General features: G+C 42.5%; 1 protein-coding gene across 3 annotated transcripts in view; it reads left to right on the top strand.

Moving 5' to 3' along the window:
• The first annotated feature begins 565 nt into the window (after positions 1-565).
• The window catches only part of NPSR1 (neuropeptide S receptor 1), a 169,982-nt gene continuing 148,541 nt past the window's right edge, over positions 566-22,006 (top strand). For all 3 annotated transcript variants that reach the window (XM_045564032.1, XM_045564034.1, XM_045564033.1), the window contains exon 1: positions 566-712. In XM_045564032.1, coding sequence (XP_045419988.1) covers positions 566-712 — 147 coding nt within the window. The remainder of the gene's footprint in view (positions 713-22,006) is intronic.

Genomic DNA, 22,006 nt, shown 5'->3' on the forward strand with positions numbered 1-22,006 from the left:
TATAAATGTACTATTTGCCTACATTTACGGAAATAACATGCATGCTAATAAGTAAATGTCAGGGTGAGGGGTGTGAATCAGAAAGCAACCTCAGCTGACACAAATGCATAATTCTGATTTGATTTGATAAGTGCAAACATGACCTGAATTAATGGACCTGCTAATTAGTCCAAATTCCTGCATTGTGGAAGCTGGATCAGAGGTAGGGGTCCATTGTGAAAGTTAGGAAAAGCACTCCAGGCCCGGGAGGCCAGTCCAGGGGGCCACAGAGAGGGCTCTCAGGGTAAGGCCTGGGCCCTAGTCCGGGTTACAGGGTGATGAGGGCTGCGCTGGCTGCTGGATCGGATCGTATCTGCCAAGGAGAGAACAGCACGTGGATCCTCCTGTCGTCAGTGAGGTGGGCTCAGGGAGGGCTCTGTGCCTCTGCTCAGCGAGCTCCAGCCAGAAGCCTTGGGAGGCAGAGGAGGTGCTGAGCTGCAGCTGCTTCCCTGCTCTCCGGAGGCGAGCTGGGCTCCCTCACTCTGCTGCAGGCGCAGGGACAGTGAGGCTCAGCCCTCCCTGAGCCATGGGAGCCACCCTCACAGAGGGCAGCCCCAATTCCAGCGGGACCACGCGGACGCTGGATTCTTCTCCAGTGGCTTGCACTGAAACGGTGACTTTCACTGAAGTGGTGGAAGGAGAGGAGTGGGGCTCCTTCTACTACTCCTTTAAGGTAAGTTTCCTGCCTTCCACTCTGAACGCTGACTTGAAATAATGAGACGGGAAGAACCTAAGAGAGCCAGTTAGAGTATCATGGCCAGTATTGTGAATGGGTATTGTTAATTTTCTTTACTAAAAAGGATTAAAAAAAACCCTGATGACCTAAAGCAACAACCTTTAGTGTGCAGATAATATTGTAGTTTCTCATGAATACAGGTGTTCTTTTTTCTGCTGCTTCTGATAATCATAAGTAATATTTATGAGTGGATGATTTTTATTTTCCCCCTTTCCTTAGGCAAAAGCACCTTTAATTAATCCCATAGCAGTGCTTGAAGTGTCTGTTTCTAGTAGGGGTTAGAGCTGTGAGATTTGTGCTAGGAACACCAGAGGTGTAGAAAACCCATGTCCCCAGGGATAGTGACTGCTGGAATGAGAGACAGCAATAAGCAAGGCAGTGCTGTCTTTATTGATCCTTTTCATTGAACGTCAGTGAGAAATTGATTCTTTGACAGTAGTTGGTGGTGCCACCTTTTGCAACAAGTTGCTTCCCATGACAAATGAAATAATCAGAGTTTGTTGAGTTTCATCTTCAAAGTATCCAAGAGCCACACTGAAAAAAAGATCTTCATTAAGCTAATACTGTACTGTGCCCTATTCTGCAACAAGACCCTGGGAACAAGAACGAAGCAGGCAACTGGCAAGCAATAGTTCCTTGCTTCTTGCATCCAAACACTGAGCTGCGAGGTTATTTCACACACTGCCTAATGGTACCTTTGTTGCAATAATCCACGGTCTCAAACTGGTTCTTTATACCAAAAAGGAAAATACTTCAAGAAAAATTCTAGCTGTTGCTTTATTGTTGTCGTTTAATCCTCTCCGTGTTCTTGAAATGATTTGGTTTTTACACAATAAGTTAGAATTACTGTGACATCCACCTCTCTACTGGAGGTTCGCTTCTTTGCGAACACTCAGAATAAAACTTTCAGCAGGGAGCTGTCCCGGGAGTCAGTCTGGCACTCAAGGGCTGGAGAGACTCTGTAGTAAAGCAGAGCCTGCACAAATCACTTCTGGCTGCAGCAGGGTCCAGTCCCTGGGAATCACCTCCTAACGCATGCACACGCACACAGCCCAACTGCTCAGCTCCGACACATGGCTTTGAAAGTGAAATTAGAGTTTGTTGCCATTTTCTATTGACTGAATAATTCCCTTTGTGAAATCAACCTGCAGATTCAGAGATTCTGTCTCGGCAGGCTTTGTGCACTCGGGAGGCACAGGACTCCATTCAGTGATGCTGCCTGTGCAGCCTCCTTGATATTTACAGAACATGACAGCAAACAGAATGAAGACAGACTGACCATCGCAAAGGGGATAATAATCAACAATGAGGCAGTTGTTCTGAGACTCGGGCCATAATCAGTCTCGGCTGAAATCTCATTTGCCAGTTTTTGAATACAGCACCTAAGGGAATGCTTTGAATATGTGAACAAACAAATCCCGGCTGGCTCTCTACAAGTGTTTGTCCTCTCTGAACTAGCAACATGATCTCTAGGCACGCAAAAGAATCACATCATCTTGATCTCATTCCTATTGATATGTTTGCAGCAAAACAGCTAGACCACTGGACAAAGAGAGAAGCAGAAAGAGAGGAATTATATCTTGCCAGGAGCTTAGAATGTTCCACCTCATTTTTTGAGAGATACATTCATTGACTAAATCATAGCGATTTTTAGTTGCACAGCAATCAGTGGTGGTATCCGTGGGAACCTAGCTTAAATTTCTTAGTGTAACTTTTTTCCTTGCTCCCCTTTGAGCACAAGTACTTTTGATGCACTGTTGATACAGAAACAGTTCTGATGCAAATGATTGTTCACTGAGAGTCATTTTATGCCACATATTTCTGAAGAAGAAAGTCAAAACTCTGCCCCTTTGCAATCTCTCAAATGTGTCCCTTTAATCCCCTTGCCTTTACCAAAAGCAGAAAAAAAAAAAAAAGCATAAAAATTTAAATGGTGACAGCAGTAAAAGTAGCAGAAATAATAGCAACAGTGGTGGCCACACATCTCATTTGCTGTGGGCATTTTTGGTGCCAAGCGTCTTAGCAAGACTCGCTTAGCAAGTGAGCTCTGTGAAGTATCCCATTTAATTCTCACAACCCTGGTGTAGCTTTCCATCCGGACTTGCCTCCCATCTTCATCTGTGTTTATGTAAATTCTACCCATTCTTCAAGGCTCAGCCTCAGTGGCTTTCTCCGTGAAGCCCTCCTTGACTCATCCTGCCTCTGAGTTTCAGTAGTCGCGGACTGTACCTCTCTTCTTGCCACATGATGCAACTCTGCCTTAAGCTGCTGTTTCAACACGTGTTGGGTAAATGTGTTACAGTCTTTAAGCTCTTTGGGTGAAAGGAATGGCTAATGTTTCATATTCTCTCCAGGCCCCAGCACCATGCTAGGCATATACAATAAACATTTACTGCATAAATGAAGCGTGGTGGTGTTTTTCTGTCAATTGCCAAACTTTGTCAGAATGAACAACAGACAGCTTGCTCTCCCTGTGCCAGAGGTGGGGGGGAGGGGTAGGGTGGTAGGGGTCGGTCTTGCGAACCACAATTCTACCCCTCAACCTCTTCTCTCCCTGGTCTCTACCAGCTATACTCACCCAGGTCCGATGATTAGCTCATCCTTATCCCATTTCTAAGCCCCTGGGACCCAGGTAAATTACAAATCCCAGTGGGTGGGCTATAGAATCAGTTGTGGCACCGTGGGCTGCTGTCCAGCTTGGTGTAGCCCTGGGGGGTCCGTACCCACCATGTTGCAGCCTTACCTAGTCTTAGCTGCCCTGCTTGGTCCACACACCTGGGCTTCTACCTTAGCTTCCCCCCTCACACTCTAGTTCTTCTCCTCTGAACCCCAAAACTCTCTTGAGGTCTAGTTCTTACTGGCATCTCCTTTACAGGTTCAGAGCCTTTTCCTTCCTCCCATCTCCACCCCCAAATCCTAGCTTCTATATCCACCACTCTAACATACTCTGCCTCCCTAAGCATGTTGGGCTCTTGGAAATCAGCAGGAAGGTTGGGGGTGAGACCACCTGCCCCTCCTCTATCATGGGCTTTGCGTGACTAACCCTACGTGGTCTTGGGTTCAAAGTTCGCAGCTCAGACACTGTTTTATTTTATTTTTTCATTGTTCCCTGTTTCTTGTATTTTCAAGGTCGCATCCACCTCACCTCCTCAATTCCTAGGCCCCAGCATTAGGAACTTATATGGGCTTCCAGAATCTGCTGAAAGTTTTCAAGGAGGATGGGACCTAGCTCATCAAAAAGTGAATGGGGCCCCTGAGTACACGGCTGTCCAAATGGAAGACAAATACAAAACTCACACAAAGCACTTAATTTTGCCGGTGAATTCACTAGCAATGTTTCCTGAATCTCTGATTCTTAATGATGGGAAACCTAATTAGAAGTAACTGGAAGGAATACCTGTCTGAATTAGTAAATTACCTAAATTATAAGATAATGCAAATAAAACTCAGTTTTATTACTCTTCCTAAAAGGGAGAAACATGAACCTAGACTGCTAAATATCCCCTAATGACGATCTTTTGTTGAGCCTCCTTCAGTGGGTAGTTACAAATGATATGTGATTATCTAACCATTGTTTCTATGTTATTATTATCTAACCATTGCTTCTCAGTGCTTGAGGGTGATTGGACACAGCTTGTTCCCTTTGTTTGTATACTCTCCCTTCCACGCTCTTCTACTGTTAATTCTCTTAACATATCCTTCCTCCATTAATATAACAAAACCAATTTCTGTTCAAGGCATGTCCCAATTATCTCACACTCTGCTTTTGCAAGAGCTCAATTTAAGAAGCTTAAGTAGACTGTGCTTGTTTTCGTTACACTTAGGTTGACAACTCGTTCTAAGACCTCGTTCTACCTCCTGAATACCGGCATTTTCACCTCTGTCATCTCAACTCCTCTCTGCCCACTTGCCTGCTTCCCTGTGCCCCCTCCCCACCCTCCCCAGCTCTCCGGACTCGCTGGTCTCCCTTCCTGCCCTGGACCCAGGATGCCCTTCCCGGAGTCCAGGAGCCCTAAGTTCCCAACCTTCTCATGCATTTCCTGAAATTTGTAACGAGGAGGCTTGCATTTACATCACGTATTTTTTATCCTCTTCTAATTAGTCTCGCTCAGTATGTTCAGTTTGAGTTTCTACAGCTGAATACTGTGGCTGTTCCTAAGGGAATGACTACTAGTTTCGCTCAGTTAAATAATTATTAAAGGTCTGATTCCTTCTGCCTGTCGTGCTCCCCACACCTAGCACTCCAGGTTCCAGTCCCCACCCTACCAGGCAGCGTGTCCAGTTTCACTCCTTGCAAATGAGAAAGGCAGAGGACGGCATGCAATTTCCTTATAGCCTGTCTTAGAGCTATAGACCCTAGTGTGTGAAAAAGGAAATTTTCCTCCATTAAATTTCTCTTGGCGTTACTAATACATCTTATGGCAGGAAACACAAGCTTAGTTAATTCAGAGTAAACCCGGTCATTGCAGAGCATTTCAGCCTAGGAAGAGTTTTCACATTCCTTGGCTTAGGGAAGGAATCCAACTCTAGGGCCAGTGCTTTTGCAGGGTATTCCTGTGTGTGTATGTGGGGGGTGGGGTGGAAGATGGTGGAGGGGGTTGGATCTTGTGAGGAACCTGGGAAAATTAGCCTCAGCTGAAACAAGGCCTGTGTGCCCCTTAGACATGGTCATCCTTGTTCTGAACCCTTGCTTGGGTCCCCATCTGGCCCAGGTCAGGACCCACTGCTTTCTCTCTCCAGGTACATAGTACTCAGATCTCCCTCTTGCCCTCTCTCAATCCAGGCTAAATTTCCACATCCTTACTAGGAATGGCAAGTTTGACTGCTCCCCACTCTGCTCTGGGCAGCAGAAAACATAGTGACATTATCTCTGACCCTCTCTCCCACCACGTAGCCATCTAAACTGTCCAACTCCCACCCCATAATAGCTGGGAAAATCCGGGAGGCTGCCCTTCCTCAGGCCCTATGCAGTACGTGGACCTCAGCTCCCTAACTTTAGCAGGTGTTCTCTCTCCCTCTCTCTTTTTGGGCTAACTCTTGGGGGGGGCAATCCAGTGCCCTCTCATAGGTGTCTAAGCTCCCCCACATCTCTCCTGCGATGCTACACCACTATTGGACCTTCTAACCCATCTGTCTCCCTCAGCCTCCCATCTCTGTAGTGGGAAATTGACTACACAACGTTCCTCCCAATTTATCATTCTGGGCTCTCTGCTCTGAATGCTCAAAAGACAAGAGCCATTTCTCTTCAAGCTGCTTATGATCTCCTCCAGGAAGTATTTTGAAAGCTCTGCGTTGCCTTGTTTCTCCCAGTCTACCTTGGTGGAGCAGACGTTGTACCCTGAGAGCAGCGGGGTAGGGGCTGGGGCTGCCTGGGCTGGGGGAGGTTGTATCAGGGAAATGGGAAGGAGCACATCCTTTAATGCTTCAAAATGTTACTCTGTCATCCTTGAAATGATTTCCTGTTGATACAGTGAGTAAGAATGTTTCAAGTGGTGCATTCAAGTAGACAAGAAATCAAACTTTGTTTTTCTGTCACTAAACTTAGCTTCTCTGTGGACCTGTCAGTCCACCTCTTGCAGAGAAGGCAGCTTAGTCATCCCAGGTAAACTCAGCCTTGAGCTTTCGCCACCGTTTCCGTGACGCTTTAGAGCCAGACTGCTGGGGTCAAATCCCATGGCCACCACTGTCTAGCTGCGTGACTTTGGGCAGTTCACTTCTACCTGTACCTCGGTTTCCTCATTCAACAAACAAGGCTAATAACTGAATGTCCTTCAGAGGGCTGCTATGAAAAGTCAAATGACAAAATGCTTGTAAAGCCTTTAAGAACTGCAAGTGGCCCAGAGTAATGGTCAATATTAGCCATTATATTCCCAGGAATTAGTCATTTCTCTCTTTTCTCAAGGCTACAACTGAGAGGTGAGAAGCCAATATTATCTGTACAGAAGCAGCTTCTAAACGTGCTGGGAGAGACACCGCAGGCCCAAGCACTTCAGCACGGCTTTAATATGCATCCGGGCCTCAACCACCGGTGGTGGATCGAGTTGCTTTGTTTGTTTTCTTTCTTTTTTTTTTTTAAATTAGATCATGAAAAAAAATGTAGAATAAGATATAGATATTTAGGGAAGATTCCATTTCTTACTTTATCATCGTGATATTATGTTCTAACTATTATCTAGGCAAGCTTAATGGCCCACTACATGAAAGGCTATTTGCAGAGAGGAGAAATTATGCCCTACCCAGAGAAAGAAGGAATTGGCTTCTTCTGTGGCAAAAAGCTTTTCCAGGCCACAGATGGCAAAAGCACCCAAGGTCATGATGAGGTTGTGAGCAATAATCAAGGTTCTTGTTTTCCCACTTAGGCAATATTGATGGCTGCCTGAAAACGATGGCTCTCTTACTCTTAGCGCACATTATAGTTTGCACTGTGATTTCATATCAGCACATTTGAACCTCCCATCATCTCCAAGGGGGGTTAAAATTGCATTCTTTTTTTTTAACTATATATGAAAAGATGAGAGAAGTTAAAGGTGTAACTTCCTAAAAAAATAAATTAATAAAATAAAAAGGAAAGAAAGTATTCTAAGCTGATTTTAGTCATGATAGGTAAGGCACAGTAGCAAATTCTGAATCTCAGCAGATTAACACACCAAACGATTATTTCTCTCTCACATTTCAATTGCAAAGAGGTCAACTTGTAGCTACACTTTCTTGACCAAGTGGCTTCCAGGAGAGATGGGAAACACTTTTTGGCTTTGGCCTGAAGTGACACATGATTTTGAAGCACTTCCATTGGCAAGAATTAGTTCCCTGACAGGCATGGGAAATGCCCCCAGTGTGGGTGACATAGTGCGTGGCTTTAAAGCTTTGGTCCCCACCTTCTGCAAGATAAAACCCAAATTCCTGGGCCTGGCCTACTGAGCTTTCACAGTCTGACCTAAACCCCTTCTGCTCCTCTCCTTACAACCTAGACCATGGCAATGAGTGTCTCACCATAGTCCAAGAGCAGGAGATTCTGTTTACCTTGTTGGAAATGCCTTTCTCACACATTTTTGTTCTGCTATCACTCTAAACCCAACCTCTCCTTCTTTGGTGCAAGCTTCAGGTAGGTTTAGTAGTCCAACGTCGTCACTATACCTGTCCTCCTAATGCACCTGGAATCTCTGTGCAACAGGATTCATCCCTTCACGTGCATATTTGCCTACATTCACATACACAGGCACACACACACATATGCACACACATACATACAGTCATGAGCACAAACACATGGACACACAGAGACACAGATATATACAAGACACACACAGACAATAGATGTCAGTCACTTAAGCACATCTCTAGGTCCCTCTACCCCTAGTACAATACCTGACACATAGCAGATAAATAGTCAATAAACATTTTGTTGAATGAAAGAGCATATCAAGGAACAATCTGTATAACACGTTTATTGCTAAAGTCTCAGTAAGTTCATGTAAAGGAATTAGGGTGGATGGAGTTTTAATCCTTATTTACCAACTATTGGGTTTGAATTTTAAAGGTGCCATAATTTGGGAGGATTCCTGACACCACCACGATAAGCCATGTTGAGAGGATGCATGGACAGGTCTTTAGAAGGAAAGCAAACAACACCCAGGTCCTCTCTCTTTCCCTTCCTGTGCTGCCAGATTCCTCATTCCAGGCCTTGGGATCATCCACCTCTGAGCCCCAGGAAACCAGGCAGGCATTGAGCAAAGCACAATGTTAACATTCACATCGCTGCTCTCCGTATGTGTCCTGGTGCTGATTATAAAAGCACAACCACAGACAGCTTCTGCGGGGTGCACTGGGCAGAGGGCACCACTCATGGGATAAACGGATCCAGCCCTGTCTACTAGAATTCTCTATCAGGCAGTTGCATGTGATTCCTGCCTCTGGACACTTCTAAAAGATATGTCAGTCCTGTGAAAAGTAAGACTACAGCTGTTTTCTCTGGGTTGAAGCCTAATCTAGTACTGGGGAGCCAAAGAGGATTCATTACTGTCCTGAGGCTGGTAAACTAATGTGATAATTCAATAAATATTACTAAAAATGATTTTAGGCTTGTAAATCTTAACACCTATGGATAAACATAAGTATTTCTTACTCTGTTTTGATTTAATTTAAATTTTAAAATTAGTATCCTGTTTAAAAACAGTCAAAGCATAGTAATGTGGAATACATGCCTTTAAACTATATTCTTTCCCTCCCATTACGATAGGTAACCCTTCACCCTACTAAGTTGAGAATGACAGATTGATTTGACCAAGTAGAATCGTTCCTTAGTATCCATGAGGAATTGGTTTCAGGACCCCTTTCAGATACCAAATCCATGGATGTTCAAGTCATCAATTTAAAATGGTACAGTTTTTACATATAGCCTATGCACATCCTCCTGTATGCTTTAAATTATCTCTAGATTACCTGTAATACTAATACAATATAAATGCTATGTAAATAGTTGTTATACTGTATTGTTTAGGGAATAATGGCAAGAAAAATGGCTGTACATGTTCAGTACATATGCAATCATCTATTTTTTTTCAAATATTTTCAATTCACAGTTGGTTGAATCCATAGATGAGGAACGCACAGATGCAGAAGATTGACTGTATTACCTTACACTCTGGGGGTTCAGAGATGGAAAAAACAGGTGCCTTGCCCTCAGGAAGCTCTGTCTATTGGGAAGAAACAAACACTTGGTCAATAATTACTTACATGCCAGGCACAGTGGCTCACACCTATAATTCTAGCACTTTGGGAGGCCAAGGTGGAATGGTCGCTTAAGGCCAGGAGTTTAAGACCAGCCTGGGCAACCTAGTGAGATCCCATCTCTATAAAAAATAAATAGATTAGCTGGGTGTGGTGGTACACACCTGTAGTCCCAGCTACTTGGGAGGCTGGGGCAGGAGAATCGCTTAAGCCCAGGAGTTTGAGATTGCAGTGAGCTATGATGACACTACTGCACTCTAGCCTGGGCAACAGAGTGAGAGACTCTGTCTCAATTTTTAAAAAACTACTTATAATACAAATTAAAAAGATGTAGTCATTTAGATAAAGAAAGAAAAGATGGGGGGCGGGGATAGGCAGAAGTATAAATAAATGGGGGAAAAAAGGATTTCTGCATAGAAAATTAAGTTGACCTGCATAGATGGAGTAAAGTTTAGGATTTATATAAAAGAGTTAGAGAAGTAAAAAGAACCAAAAAAAACCAAGTGGACCATCAGATTAAATAATAAGGGTTTTTTTCTTATAAGCAAGAAGAAATCTTTGAAGTTTTATCAGCAAAAAAATGTTAACTGTTCAAAATCATGATCTTAGAGAGATTAATCAGGTTGCTGGGTAGATTGCAGGGAGAAGATGCTGGGGAAGGGAGGTCAATTGTGATGATCAGAGTGAGGGGTTGAGTGCTCAATCAGCCAAGATTGTCCCAGATGGAGGAAGAAGCATTGGGGTGTCATGTGGGACCACATGTGGGGCTGGGGGATCATAGGAGATTGGCAGAGGCAGAGAAGTAAAAGAGATGAGGGTCAAAAATTGATGTTGATTCTAAAATTTACATGGAAAGACAAAGGAAATTGAATAGCTGCAATAATTCTGAAATAGAATAAAGTTGGAGAACTCACACTACCTGCTCCACAGACTTACTATAAACCTACAAGGTAGTATTGGGGAGAGGACAGATGTCCAGATTAATGGAATAGAAGAAAGAGCCCAGAAACAGTCCCAAACATATATGGTCAATTGATTTTTGACAAAAGTACAAAGGCAATTCAATGGAACAAAGGAAAAATGGTGCTGGAACAAGTGGATAGTCATGTGTAAAAAGTGAACCCCAATCCATACCTTCCACCCTATAAAAATTAATCCCAAATGGACCATAAACCTAAGGGCAAACCCAATATAAAGAAAATATAGGAGAAAGTCTTTGTGACCGTGGATTAGACAAAAGTTTCTTACATACACCCACTAAAAATAGCACAATCCATAAAGGGGAATTTTGATAAATTGGATTTCTTTAAAATTAAGAACTTCTGTTCTTTGAAAGATGCTTTTAAGAGAATAAAAAGCTAAGTTCCAAACTAGGAGAAAATATCTATAAATCCTATATCTAATAAAGAATTTGTATCCAAACATATAAAACTTCTTAAACCTCAATAAAAAGAAAGCAATCTACCCAATTTTTAAAAATAGCAAAGGATTTGAACATACACAGATGGCACATAAGCACATGAAAAGATCCTCAGCCTCATTAGTCACTAGATAAATAATAAATAAAACCACAATGAGATGCCACCACGCATTTATTAGAATGGCTAAAATAAAAAAATACTGATAATGCCAAATACCAGCAAGAATGTGGAGGTACTAGAACAATTATACATTGTTGATGGCAAGGCAAAATGGTAAAGACATTTTGGAAAGCTATTTGCTACTTTCGTATAAAATTAAACATACATTTACTATACAACCTAGAAATCCTACTCCCAGGTATTTGCCCAAGGGAAATAAAACACAAAAGGCTGTACGTGAATACTTATTGTGGCTTCATTTGAAATTGCCAAAAACTGAAAAGAAAAAAAAACACAAACATTTCTCAGCTGGAATATGGATAAACAAATTGGTACATCCGTACAATGGAATATTATTCAGCAATGAAAAAGAAATATACTTCCAGATTATACAACAGCATGGATGAGTTTCAAATGCATTATGCTAAGTGAGAGGAGCCAGATTCAGTTGCTATTTATCATAATGATTTCATTAGTATTATATTCTTAAAAATGCAAAACTCTAACAACAAAAAACAAATCAATGATTGCCATGAGCTGGGCAAAGAGGACAGAGTGACTACCAAAGGGCACAGGGAGATCTTTTTGAATGGTGGACCTATTCTATGTCTTAATTGTAATGATGGTTACATTTTTCAAAACTCAAAGAACAGTGTATTAAAAGGGTGGATTTTTCTCTTTATAAATTATACCTTAATTTAAAAAATGATTACATAGGGATTTATATCATGAGTTCAATTTTCAACAAAGCATGTTTCACTTAAAATTGTAGATCTCAAGTGACAGCATAGTGAGAGTATAGCTGAAGCCCCAAAACTGAAATGGGATGTAGATTTAGAAGTGATAAGTACATAATTAAAGATGGATAAAACTCCAAGAGCAACAAGTGTGGCTCAAAACGGGCAGAGTAATGAAGGCCTCACTTGGGTCCCTGCTCAACTGTCACTTTCTCAATGGTCTTCTATGATCTGACTGTCAAGAATGACGACAGTCCCATCATCACTCTCTATCCTCCATCAGGGTCTATCTTTCCTTGTAATGCTTACATGGCATTATATGATATGTTTATGCATGTGTTGTTTATCTCATAGTTTTTAGAAATTATGTTCCATATAGACAGGAGCTTCACCTTGTTTCACTGCCATGTTCCCAGTTCCAACAACCATGTCTGGCCCAGACTAGACACTCACAGAGTCGTGAAGAGTGAATGAATCTTGTTATGGACTTAGCACTCAGATAGGCATAAATTGACAAAGAATTTAGGAGACAGTTCTAAGAACATTTTCCACTTTATAAGTACTCATCAACCATGAGTCATTCACCATGAATCTTCACTATATATTATTTAGTACTAGTAAAGAATAACGACAATGCTACTGAATTTTAGGAAACATCAGTGGGATTGGTGAAATGAGGCACTAGATGAGCCTGGAGAAGGGAAAAGGAGAGAGAATGGATTCTTAATAACTAGTGATGCTGTTTGCTTGACTCAAAAGTTAGTTGATCTCAATGCCTTTCTCACCTTCCCAGCTAAATACTGACTGTCCTAGTCTCCCTTGCAGTTAAAGGTAGCACAGTTTGGGAGACTTAATTGGAAGTCTCTGAGATTTCTGATAAAGGTTTTTCCTTTGCTGATGAAAGGAGAAAGATGTAGATGGCATTTTCACTCCCATCTTTTTTTCCGTTTGAACTCAGACTCAATGCATGGTGCTACAGCAGCTATTTTGTGACCACAAGAGAAAAGCCAAGACAACCTCAGTGAACTGAGGTTAGCAGAAATCCACCGTCAAATTTCTTATTTTATGAGAAAAATTAATTATTTGTTTAAGCCATTATTGAGTACACTTTCTTTTATTTTGAGCTGAATATTTTCTTAACTGATATGAATACTAATTGTAATACAATGTTAAGAGTATTTTAAGCCAAGGCCTTAAAAAGTGGCCCATGGAAAGTCAGATGAACATTTCAGTTACATGGGGAGTGCAGAGGCTGGCTCTGCCCGTGTTTCTTGTGCCGTTGTTACCTAGATTACAAAGGAGTTAAATAGATTCTTATAAGCATTGATTAACAGTGGATTTTATGTTTCTGAGCAACCGAGAAAAAGAAAGTCTCTCCCACTCCCTAAAGAAAAGGGTCTTACTTTTCAGATGATTCTCCATATTCTAGATAATAACAATGCCATTCGTTTTTGTAATTTTACAAAAAAATACTAAAATCCCTCAAAAAACTAAAAAAAAAAAAAAACTACCCAAACATTAGGTTATTTGGATTATTCAATCCAACGGAACATTTTTATTCTCTTTCAAAAAGCATAAGGAATCTCATCCTTTCCTGATATTTTAAAGCAACCAAAGTAAGTGGAGTTAGGGACATGGGCTCTGGACCCAGCAGCCAGTATTAGGCTGTGGGAACCTGAGCACGTCACACAGCTGCTCTCGGCCCAGGCAGCTCTGCTCTGGGTGCAGAAAAATGACAGCTACCCTGCCTGGACAGGGAAGTAGGAGGGGAGCCAGTTCTGACGTGGGGGCAAAGTTGTGGGAGAGAAAGAAAGGGAGGTAGACATGGAGGAGTTCTGCTCACTTATCCCCTGGGAGGGGCCTCTCAGAGCCCAGAGCAGGAGGGAGGTGGAGGACTGATACTCCTCCCTCTCAAACGCCAGCCTCACAGCTAATCTGTCCAGCCAGGTTCTCAACACTCCCAGGCTCCCCATCCACCCAGATTCTTCATCTTTCCAGACTCTCCCTCTTCTCAGATACTCTACCCTCCAAGATTCTCTAGCCTCCTAGCTTCTCCATATACCCAGATTCTCCACTTTCCAGACCCTCCTTCTTCTCAGATACTCCACGCTCTCAGCTTCTTCACCTTCTCAGATTCTCCACCCGCCCAGACTAGTCCCCCATTGCCAAAGGTGAATAAAGCAGAAACTTCCTGGGACTCCTCCCCCTTCAGAGTTCCATTTTTGGAAGGAAAAATAAAAGTTCTCCTACAGACAGAAGTAGGAGGTTGGAGAGGAATAAAAAGCAAGCATAACCTCAGCACAATTCATAAGAACCCAGATGAAGATTCCCTGCCCTCTCACAAGCCACTCTTTCCCCACCTCCTCTGCCAGGGCGTTCAGCTGAGACCTTGCATGCCGTATTTTTTTAAAAATTTTCTTCTCTTTTCCCCAGTTCCCTTTTTATCTCATCTTAACGTTTTCCCTTGATAAACCAATTCCAAGTGCTAGCATAAAAGCCATTCTGAGTAAACTAACTCCATCCTGCAGCTGTCTCTCACCTTAGTCCCCCTAACTTTCCATGGCTATTTGCATATTAAAAAAGGTCTTTGCCTAATGTAAATAAACCCCTACTCTCCTGAGCTCCCTGGGCATGACATAGTGAAGGTCATACGGGGTCTAGAGGATTCTTAGAGCTCCTTGAGGAAGCTACAGCTCTTCTGCAGGGCTGGAACCACAATCCACTCAGGCCTCTGCATCAGACAAGAGATCTCCCCACAGCACTCAGAATTCCATTCACATACAGAGATTGAATCCAAGTGTTTGTTCAAGGAATATCATACACAAGTCACAGTTTGATAAAAAAAAAAAATGAAAAGAAACAATGCGAGTGCCCAAATGTAGGTTTCCCTACAATAATTTCATCTATTATTGTAGATTATAACCCTTGGCAACAGCTAGCAATCCATGCACCCAGGAGATAGTCTTTTGACTAAGAATACATTTGATTCCCTTTTTAATACATTTAGTCCCATTTGGGAATTTTTGGCCTAAGTTATGAAAACATGCAAAGGGTATTCAAGAGCACAGAAACTATTGGCCTAAAAGAAAACTTAAAATAATTTATTGAATGCTAGCTCTGTCCAGCCACTCAGTCTTCTCCATTGATTATTTGATTTACTACCTCATTAATCAGATTAAGTTAGGTTATGCTGAGGTGACAAATAACTGGGTATTCTCCATGAGTTAAAACCATTATGCCTTAGTGTTTATTTCTTGCTCATGTTCCATGTCCGTCACAGGTTAACACTGGGCCTTGGCTTGTTCTGTTCGCTCAGGGATTCAGGCTAATGGAAGCTCTGTCTCAATACAGGCTTCCCCTATACCAGAGTTATGAGAGGGGAGAGAAAGAGAGAGAGAATAACAAAACCTGCCCTGGCTCTCAAATCTTCTTCCCATAAATGACACATATCACTACCACTCACAACTCAATGGCCAAAATAAGTTCATGATCAAGTCTGATATCAATAGGGCAGAAAAATATAAGTCTCCCTCTGGGAAAGGCAAGCAATATTGGTGCTCAGTAACCATCTACTGCAACTCCTAAAACTCTGAGACAGAGGAAAAGTGAGCCTCAGAGAGGATAAGTTCACACAATAGTTAATAGTCCAAAAATATGAACCCAGACTCGGTTTTCCCATTCCATTTCTTTCTCCTGTCTCTCACATCAACTCCCCTGACCCTTATCATTTTTTCATGCCTTAAACACCATTTGAGATCTTGGTAGTGGTTCCTGGATTAGACATACAACATGTGAATTATCTATTTTGGGGAAAATCCATTTTTCCAATCATCTGCTGTTTTTCTACCATCACTGGGATGGGCTGAAGTATTGAGTGTGCATGGACTTCCATGTCAAATGGACAAGAGCAGGAAGATGGATTAGACAGAGGCAGGCATCAGGCTAGAGCATCAACCTGGCCCAGGGGACTGGCCTCTGCTGGGGTAACCAGGGCTCCATCAAAATCCAGGAGACCAGGATCAGCATAGTATTCCAGTCAGGCAGGCGGCTGCATCTGCAGACCTCAACTAAGCTCCCATGGAGTGACTCATGAGAGCTGGAAGAGGGAATGTCTGACCCCAGGTTGGGGGGGCTTGCACGACCCAGACAGCACATAAGGGGCCCAGAAATGCAGGCGAGGGAAGGAGAGGACAAATGAAAACAAAGGCAGATGATCATCTGTATGAATTGGGTGCACACTAACTCATTAGCTTTTTAAATCTTGCTGACCAGCCATCCAACTTAGTTGCACAGAAAACGAAGTTTCCAAGAGTAGCAATTTAGGATGTTCTCCCAGGAATACTCCTACTGCACCTCTCTCATGCTTCTCTCCCCTACCCATTCTCACCTCCCAGGATGTTCAGTGCCAGATCCTTACATCTGCTTCTGCTCTTCCACCTGTCAACTCTTTCTGCTTTCTTTTAGCTACTTGATTTTAGAGTCTCCTGGACGGACTGGAAATATCAGAGTCTGAGCTGAGGTGGGCTCCCAGGGGAACCTTCTCTCACACACGCTCTTTGTTATGCCCTCCAGGACAGAAAACAAATTCCTGCAGGTTTCTTTTTCTTTTTTTTTAATTATGTGGATCACCAGGAATAATAGTATTTTTATTACATGGTAATCACTTTGTTTTCTACTACATTGTAGAAATTTGGACCTAATTTAACCAGATGTTAGTTTTCCATATTTCAAGAGTCTAGAGCTTAAATAGCAATTTAAATGTTAATCTTAGTTCTTGGTACATAGCAGACATTTCATTCGTTTACTCAGCAAATATTAATTACTGCATAGACTTGAAGCCCAGCAGGTTTTCAGATGATTTCTAACATCTGTGGTTTGGTATTGTTAGAGCCGGTTCCCATCTGCCCCCGGAACAGAATCAGAAGACTCATCCAGAAGAATTTGCAGTTTTGAAGGTGCCGGGGCGGTGCATTGTCAAGCCTCTGCCTGGGGCTGAGGAATGTCTCTCAGAGGCCTTCCCCTGGGCAAGACACTCGACTCTGCACCTGGTCTCCAGGCACCGGTGGTCGCCACTTGCCTTATCTTAGAGCAGGATCTCGGTGGAACCTCCAAATGTTATGGTCTGAGATGCGAGAAATGACCACCTGAAGACCGAATTGAGCCAAATCAGGAGTCTTTATTAGCTGGCCAGCGACTGCCCTCTGCACCGCCCAAAGGCAGCACAGAGAGCAGCAGTGAGCCTTTGAAACAGAAAGTTTTTATAGTGTAAGTTTGTGGGTGGACAATTACTAAGACAGAGCAAGCATGTGTACAAAAAACCTTGAGTAAGCATGACATCATTTTCTTATCTTTGGTGTAACAGGATCTGGGCAGTTTGGGCTCTGGGCCATATCTTGTTCACGTAAAACATGAGTGTCATAATAGCTTTATGCAAAACGTGGGGGCTGTCATCATTTTACGCAGAACATGGGTGTTGTAGTCACTTAGGAATTTCTGTGTTGGGGGTAGCAAGCAGGAGCAAGCAGGTTTACAGAAGCAGAATGGCAGATTAATGATCTTTCACCGCAAAACTCAGACTGTAACAGTATATTATGGGAATTCAGATGGAATCCCAGAATTCAATTGTTTCAAAGTTTTCAATACATCCTATTTGTGGTTAATCTGGAAGTTCTCTTGTGATCCAAGAAAGAATTGCAAGAAGGGACTCACATTAAAATGAATGCAGAGCACTAGTGTTTCTGTTTCTGGTGAGATCTGTGGATTCACTAGTAACCAAAAAGCTGAATCAGGCAGTAATGCAAATGCAGTCTCATCTGCCAAGCCCTGATTGGAATGAGAACAATTAGACAGGGGGAGATTATCATTGTTAATAAAACATGATCTCTGACCCATGGCACTGATGATAAAACATTCTAGAACAATAACTTACCATTTCCAGCCAGAGCAGAAATGGCTAATGCAGTTAGTTATTCAACATGTCCTGAAGACTAAACTAAGAAATAATGTGTTAGGCAATAATCCAAGGTCCATTGAATGGCTTTCCTGCTCAGTCCCAGTCTGAAGGTGCTAACATTATGTTCTGTCACTTGTGACAGCGTACTGAGAGGTAGGGCACAGGCAGTTCAGGCAATGAAGACAATTGAAGAAGACCCCAGATGGACAAGAAAGAATCTTTCCCCTTGGTAGCAAGTTCTTTTAACTCTGGATGATTACCTTGTCCCATTTTTTAAATAAGTGGTTTGGTTTTCAGGATCAATCCCCAGTTTCCCATCATAAACCCTTCTCTACTGGTACCACACCTAATGGGCCTGAATGGCCACTGTCTGTCCCCACTAACCTGTAGTTTTCACCCTCCAACTTCACTCACACTACTGCCAGGCACCCTACTTCTTAGGTTGGCCACTTCTACTCATTTGTTCAGACTCAGCTCACATATCAATTTCTCTGAGACATACCTCTTGGCCAACTACAACCAGCCCCTCCCCAAGCTCTACTTTGGGATTCTACCTTTCTATCCTAGACATTCACATTGAATATTTTGGTTTACATTCTTTCCTCTACCATCAGACTCTGAACTCCTTGCCTTAGCCTTATGTCCCCAAATTATGTCGAACTTTGCTACTAGATTCTCAAAACATGTTCATTGAATTTGATTATACAGCCTAGAAACTAGTATAACCATGTCCACAGTTCCATGATTTCCAGGAGAGTTTCCCACTTTTGGCTTGAGTATCATTTCTACACCAACATGCAGACACCAAGGCTCTCCCTTCAGGGTAAATGCTTCTCCCTCTGACACACTACATAAGAGTTCACAGAATGACTCTTAGTCCTCAACTTGTTGGGACCATCTTCACCTCAGCAGGCTTAACTTCAACTGCAGCCCCATCCATGTTCTCTGTTCTTCATGCAGGAGGCCCCATCAGCTTGTCCTGCCAGCCCCTAGACAGGTCCAAAGGCACTGCAGAGGGTGCCACTTCCACCCCTGCCCTGGACCCCTGTCTAAGTGCTATGAGAAGCCTTACCAAGGTAGTAAACCTTGCATTAACATCAACCTTTATATGTAGCTTTATACAGGTTTCTTATTTTTTGTAATCATGATTAAAAAGTCTTATCATACATGTTTTCATAATTCAGTGTTAGAAAAGACTACCTCGGGTAATCTAAGATAGAACACCCATGGCTGTAGGTAAAATAGTTAGAAAAGGTGAATGCAGAACAGTGATTGTGATGACAATGATTCAACTATATTTGCAAGGGTATCTCCCTGCTGGGTTATAGGAGTTCGGGGGCAGGATTTCAAAAACGGCATCATTTGAAGAAAATGGCAGTGGGGAAGGAGGAAGGTGGGCCCTCCTGTACTGGCCCAGTCCTACCTCTGGGCTTCCTTGTTGACCTTGGCTGGTTGTTAACCACCTGGCAGTGCTTCTGAAGCAGCAGGTGGGAGTGAGACATGGAGAGAAGCTGGGACAAGCTCCTAAATGACAGGTTCCCAACTTTTCAGTTACTGCTCTGAGGTCACCAGATCCTCATAATGTAGTAATGTGTCTCCATCTCCAAGTCTAACTGAGCAGCTTCAGGAATCCATTGCTTTGCTATCTGTTCCTACTTCGCTATCTGTTTCACTTAAAATTGTGTGCCCCTATGTGTATGTGCATGTGCATCTCTGTGTTGCACCATGACTCATCCTCAATGGAATTAGAAATCCCAGTTCTTTGCTTTTGATGTTCCCCACCCCCCTGAGCAGATTAATGAGGCTTGAGGCTTTGAGTAGGCCTAAAAGCCTGGGTGCTGGAATGATAGAAGCCACACAGATCTAGTGACAGGACAGCAGAACTTCTCTGCCTGTTCACTGAGAACTGACGCTGAATCTTTTTTCGGAGACTTCATTCCCTGTCTTGGAATAGCCACTTGATATTCCCTGTCTTGGTATTAGTTCCTTCCTGTGTTTGAGATATTCCTCTTCAATATCACATAAATAGCAGCATTCATAAAACAAATCCTGAAAATATGAAGGGCACAGAAAGTCTTGTGACCCCCAGGAGTGATGATGTAGCTACATCTTGTGTGACATCTGTGACTACCGTTGTGTGGAAGCTACATGTTGCTCCAATGCATTAACTTGATACTCAGTCCTCGGAGAGACAGTCATGAATCTGACCAAGTCATGGAAACCCAGCTGCAGACAAGTTTTGGCTCAGAATGAAAATGAAGATTTGTTTCCCACTTGAAAATTGAAAGTAAATGAAGCAAATTCACTTTCTCTGAACCAAAATTTGAGCAGAAAACCACTACAGTAAGCAGGGCATGGACTTTTCAGTCAAGCAAAGCTATGTTCAAATCCCACGCATCACTTATAAGCCAGTGACCCAGATGAGTAACTTCTCTGAGCCTCATTTCTTTACCTGTAAGACTGAAGACAGTTATGGCTCATTGGCCAGGTTGTGATGGTAAAGTGAGCAATATGTAAACCTTCTCAAATGAGGCTTAGCATCCGATAGTTGATCAACAACAAACATTTACTGCTCACCTACTATACATTACAATCCAGGTGCTGGATTAATGTGATTCACTCAAATAGTTTCGTTCCCATTCACTGTACATTTGTTAAAGATATTTAGACTTTTTGTCTTCCAGTTTCCAGGACTTCATTGGAAAAGATTATCATTAGATCTGGATAAGTCGTATCTTCCACTCCAGACAAGCCTGACTTACCCAGATTCCACTAGAGTAACTGATAGTCCTTTATCTCCCATTTCAAATGACCTTTTCATTTGAATGATCCCTATAAATACCCTTGCACTTGCCGTCAACCATGTATCTATCCATGCAACTGATATGTATCAAGCACTTTCTGTGGACCAGACAGATGTTAAGCTTGGAGCAGTGACCCAGACCTAGTGCTTCCTCATGGACATCCTTTTGGAAGCATGGACCATGGGAGCCACATCCCAGTATTAGCCCTGTGGCAGCACCAGCATCATGAAGAGAACAGCGTAGTCCATCTCTCTGAATCCCAGTTTGCAATTCTTGGAATCTGGGGAGTGTTGATGTCACTGCACAGCCTGAGCAACCTGAAGTTGAAAGACAACCAGTCGTGTGATAGCAACCATGTAACTGAGCTGAGAACACTCCATCTTTAGCTATTGAAACATTTTAAATACACTTATATTTCAACTCTGTATTTGAGCCTCTGGCTGCGGTTTTGCCTCACATAACCACTAGGGGGCATTTAATCTCTAACTATATTCTGCAGTAGATTCCCCAATAGTGTTGAGACACCATCAGTACTTTGGGGAGGGCGTGGAGGGTGGGTAATATAGGTGGAGTCCTTAGTAGGTGAAATTCCAGTAGATCCGTACTGAAAATAGGATGAACAGAGTGAATTCAAGCATCATTCTGAAGAGGTTGTGAGTTATTTATCACTCCTCAGATGTTTATAAGTAGGTAGTCCACACCACTAAGGAAGGAGATAAACCAGTTTTCACTGCATGCCTACTATGTATCAGGCACTGAGCTAAAAATGTCCACCATCATCATCTTATCTACCTACCACAGCTATCCTGATATAGGTTTTGTTTTTAATCCTTATTTTATAAATGAGAAGATCAGAGAGGTTATTACTTATGACCAATCACACCTCTAGCAAGCAGCAGAGACTCTGAGTCCATGTCAGTCTGGCTTCAAAGCCTATCTCCTTTTCTTCTATTCAGCTCACCTGGTTGTGATGTTCCGATTCCTCTGAAATTGTTTTCTCCATCCCCATTACTGTAACTCTCCAAATTCCCATATTACCCTGGGATTTGAGTGTGTGTGTGTGTGTGTGTGTGTGTGTGTGTGTGTGTATGTTCACATGCACACGTGCATATGAGAATGCTGTGAATAAACAAGGCTGCAGCTAAGTATTTTCATACTTAGTGACCCTTATACTATTTGATGAAACAGAATTTAAACTTGGCTGAGTATAACTCATATCCTGTACATGTTTTGTTCTGTCTTGTAGCACCAACACTTTACCCCATGTCTAGCACATAGTAGACAGTTAATAGATGTTGGATAAATTCATAAATAGATAAGTAAACATGGCTCTTAGGAAGACTCCAGAAAGCAACAGTGGGAACTTCCTGCATCTGGAAGCTTCCTGAAACCTATGAAGAGAATGTGAGATTCTCTTCTAATAGAAAACT

This window comes from Lemur catta, chromosome 11 (genome assembly GCF_020740605.2).
Source record: "Lemur catta isolate mLemCat1 chromosome 11, mLemCat1.pri, whole genome shotgun sequence".
In the NCBI taxonomy this organism is placed as follows: domain Eukaryota; kingdom Metazoa; phylum Chordata; class Mammalia; order Primates; family Lemuridae; genus Lemur; species Lemur catta.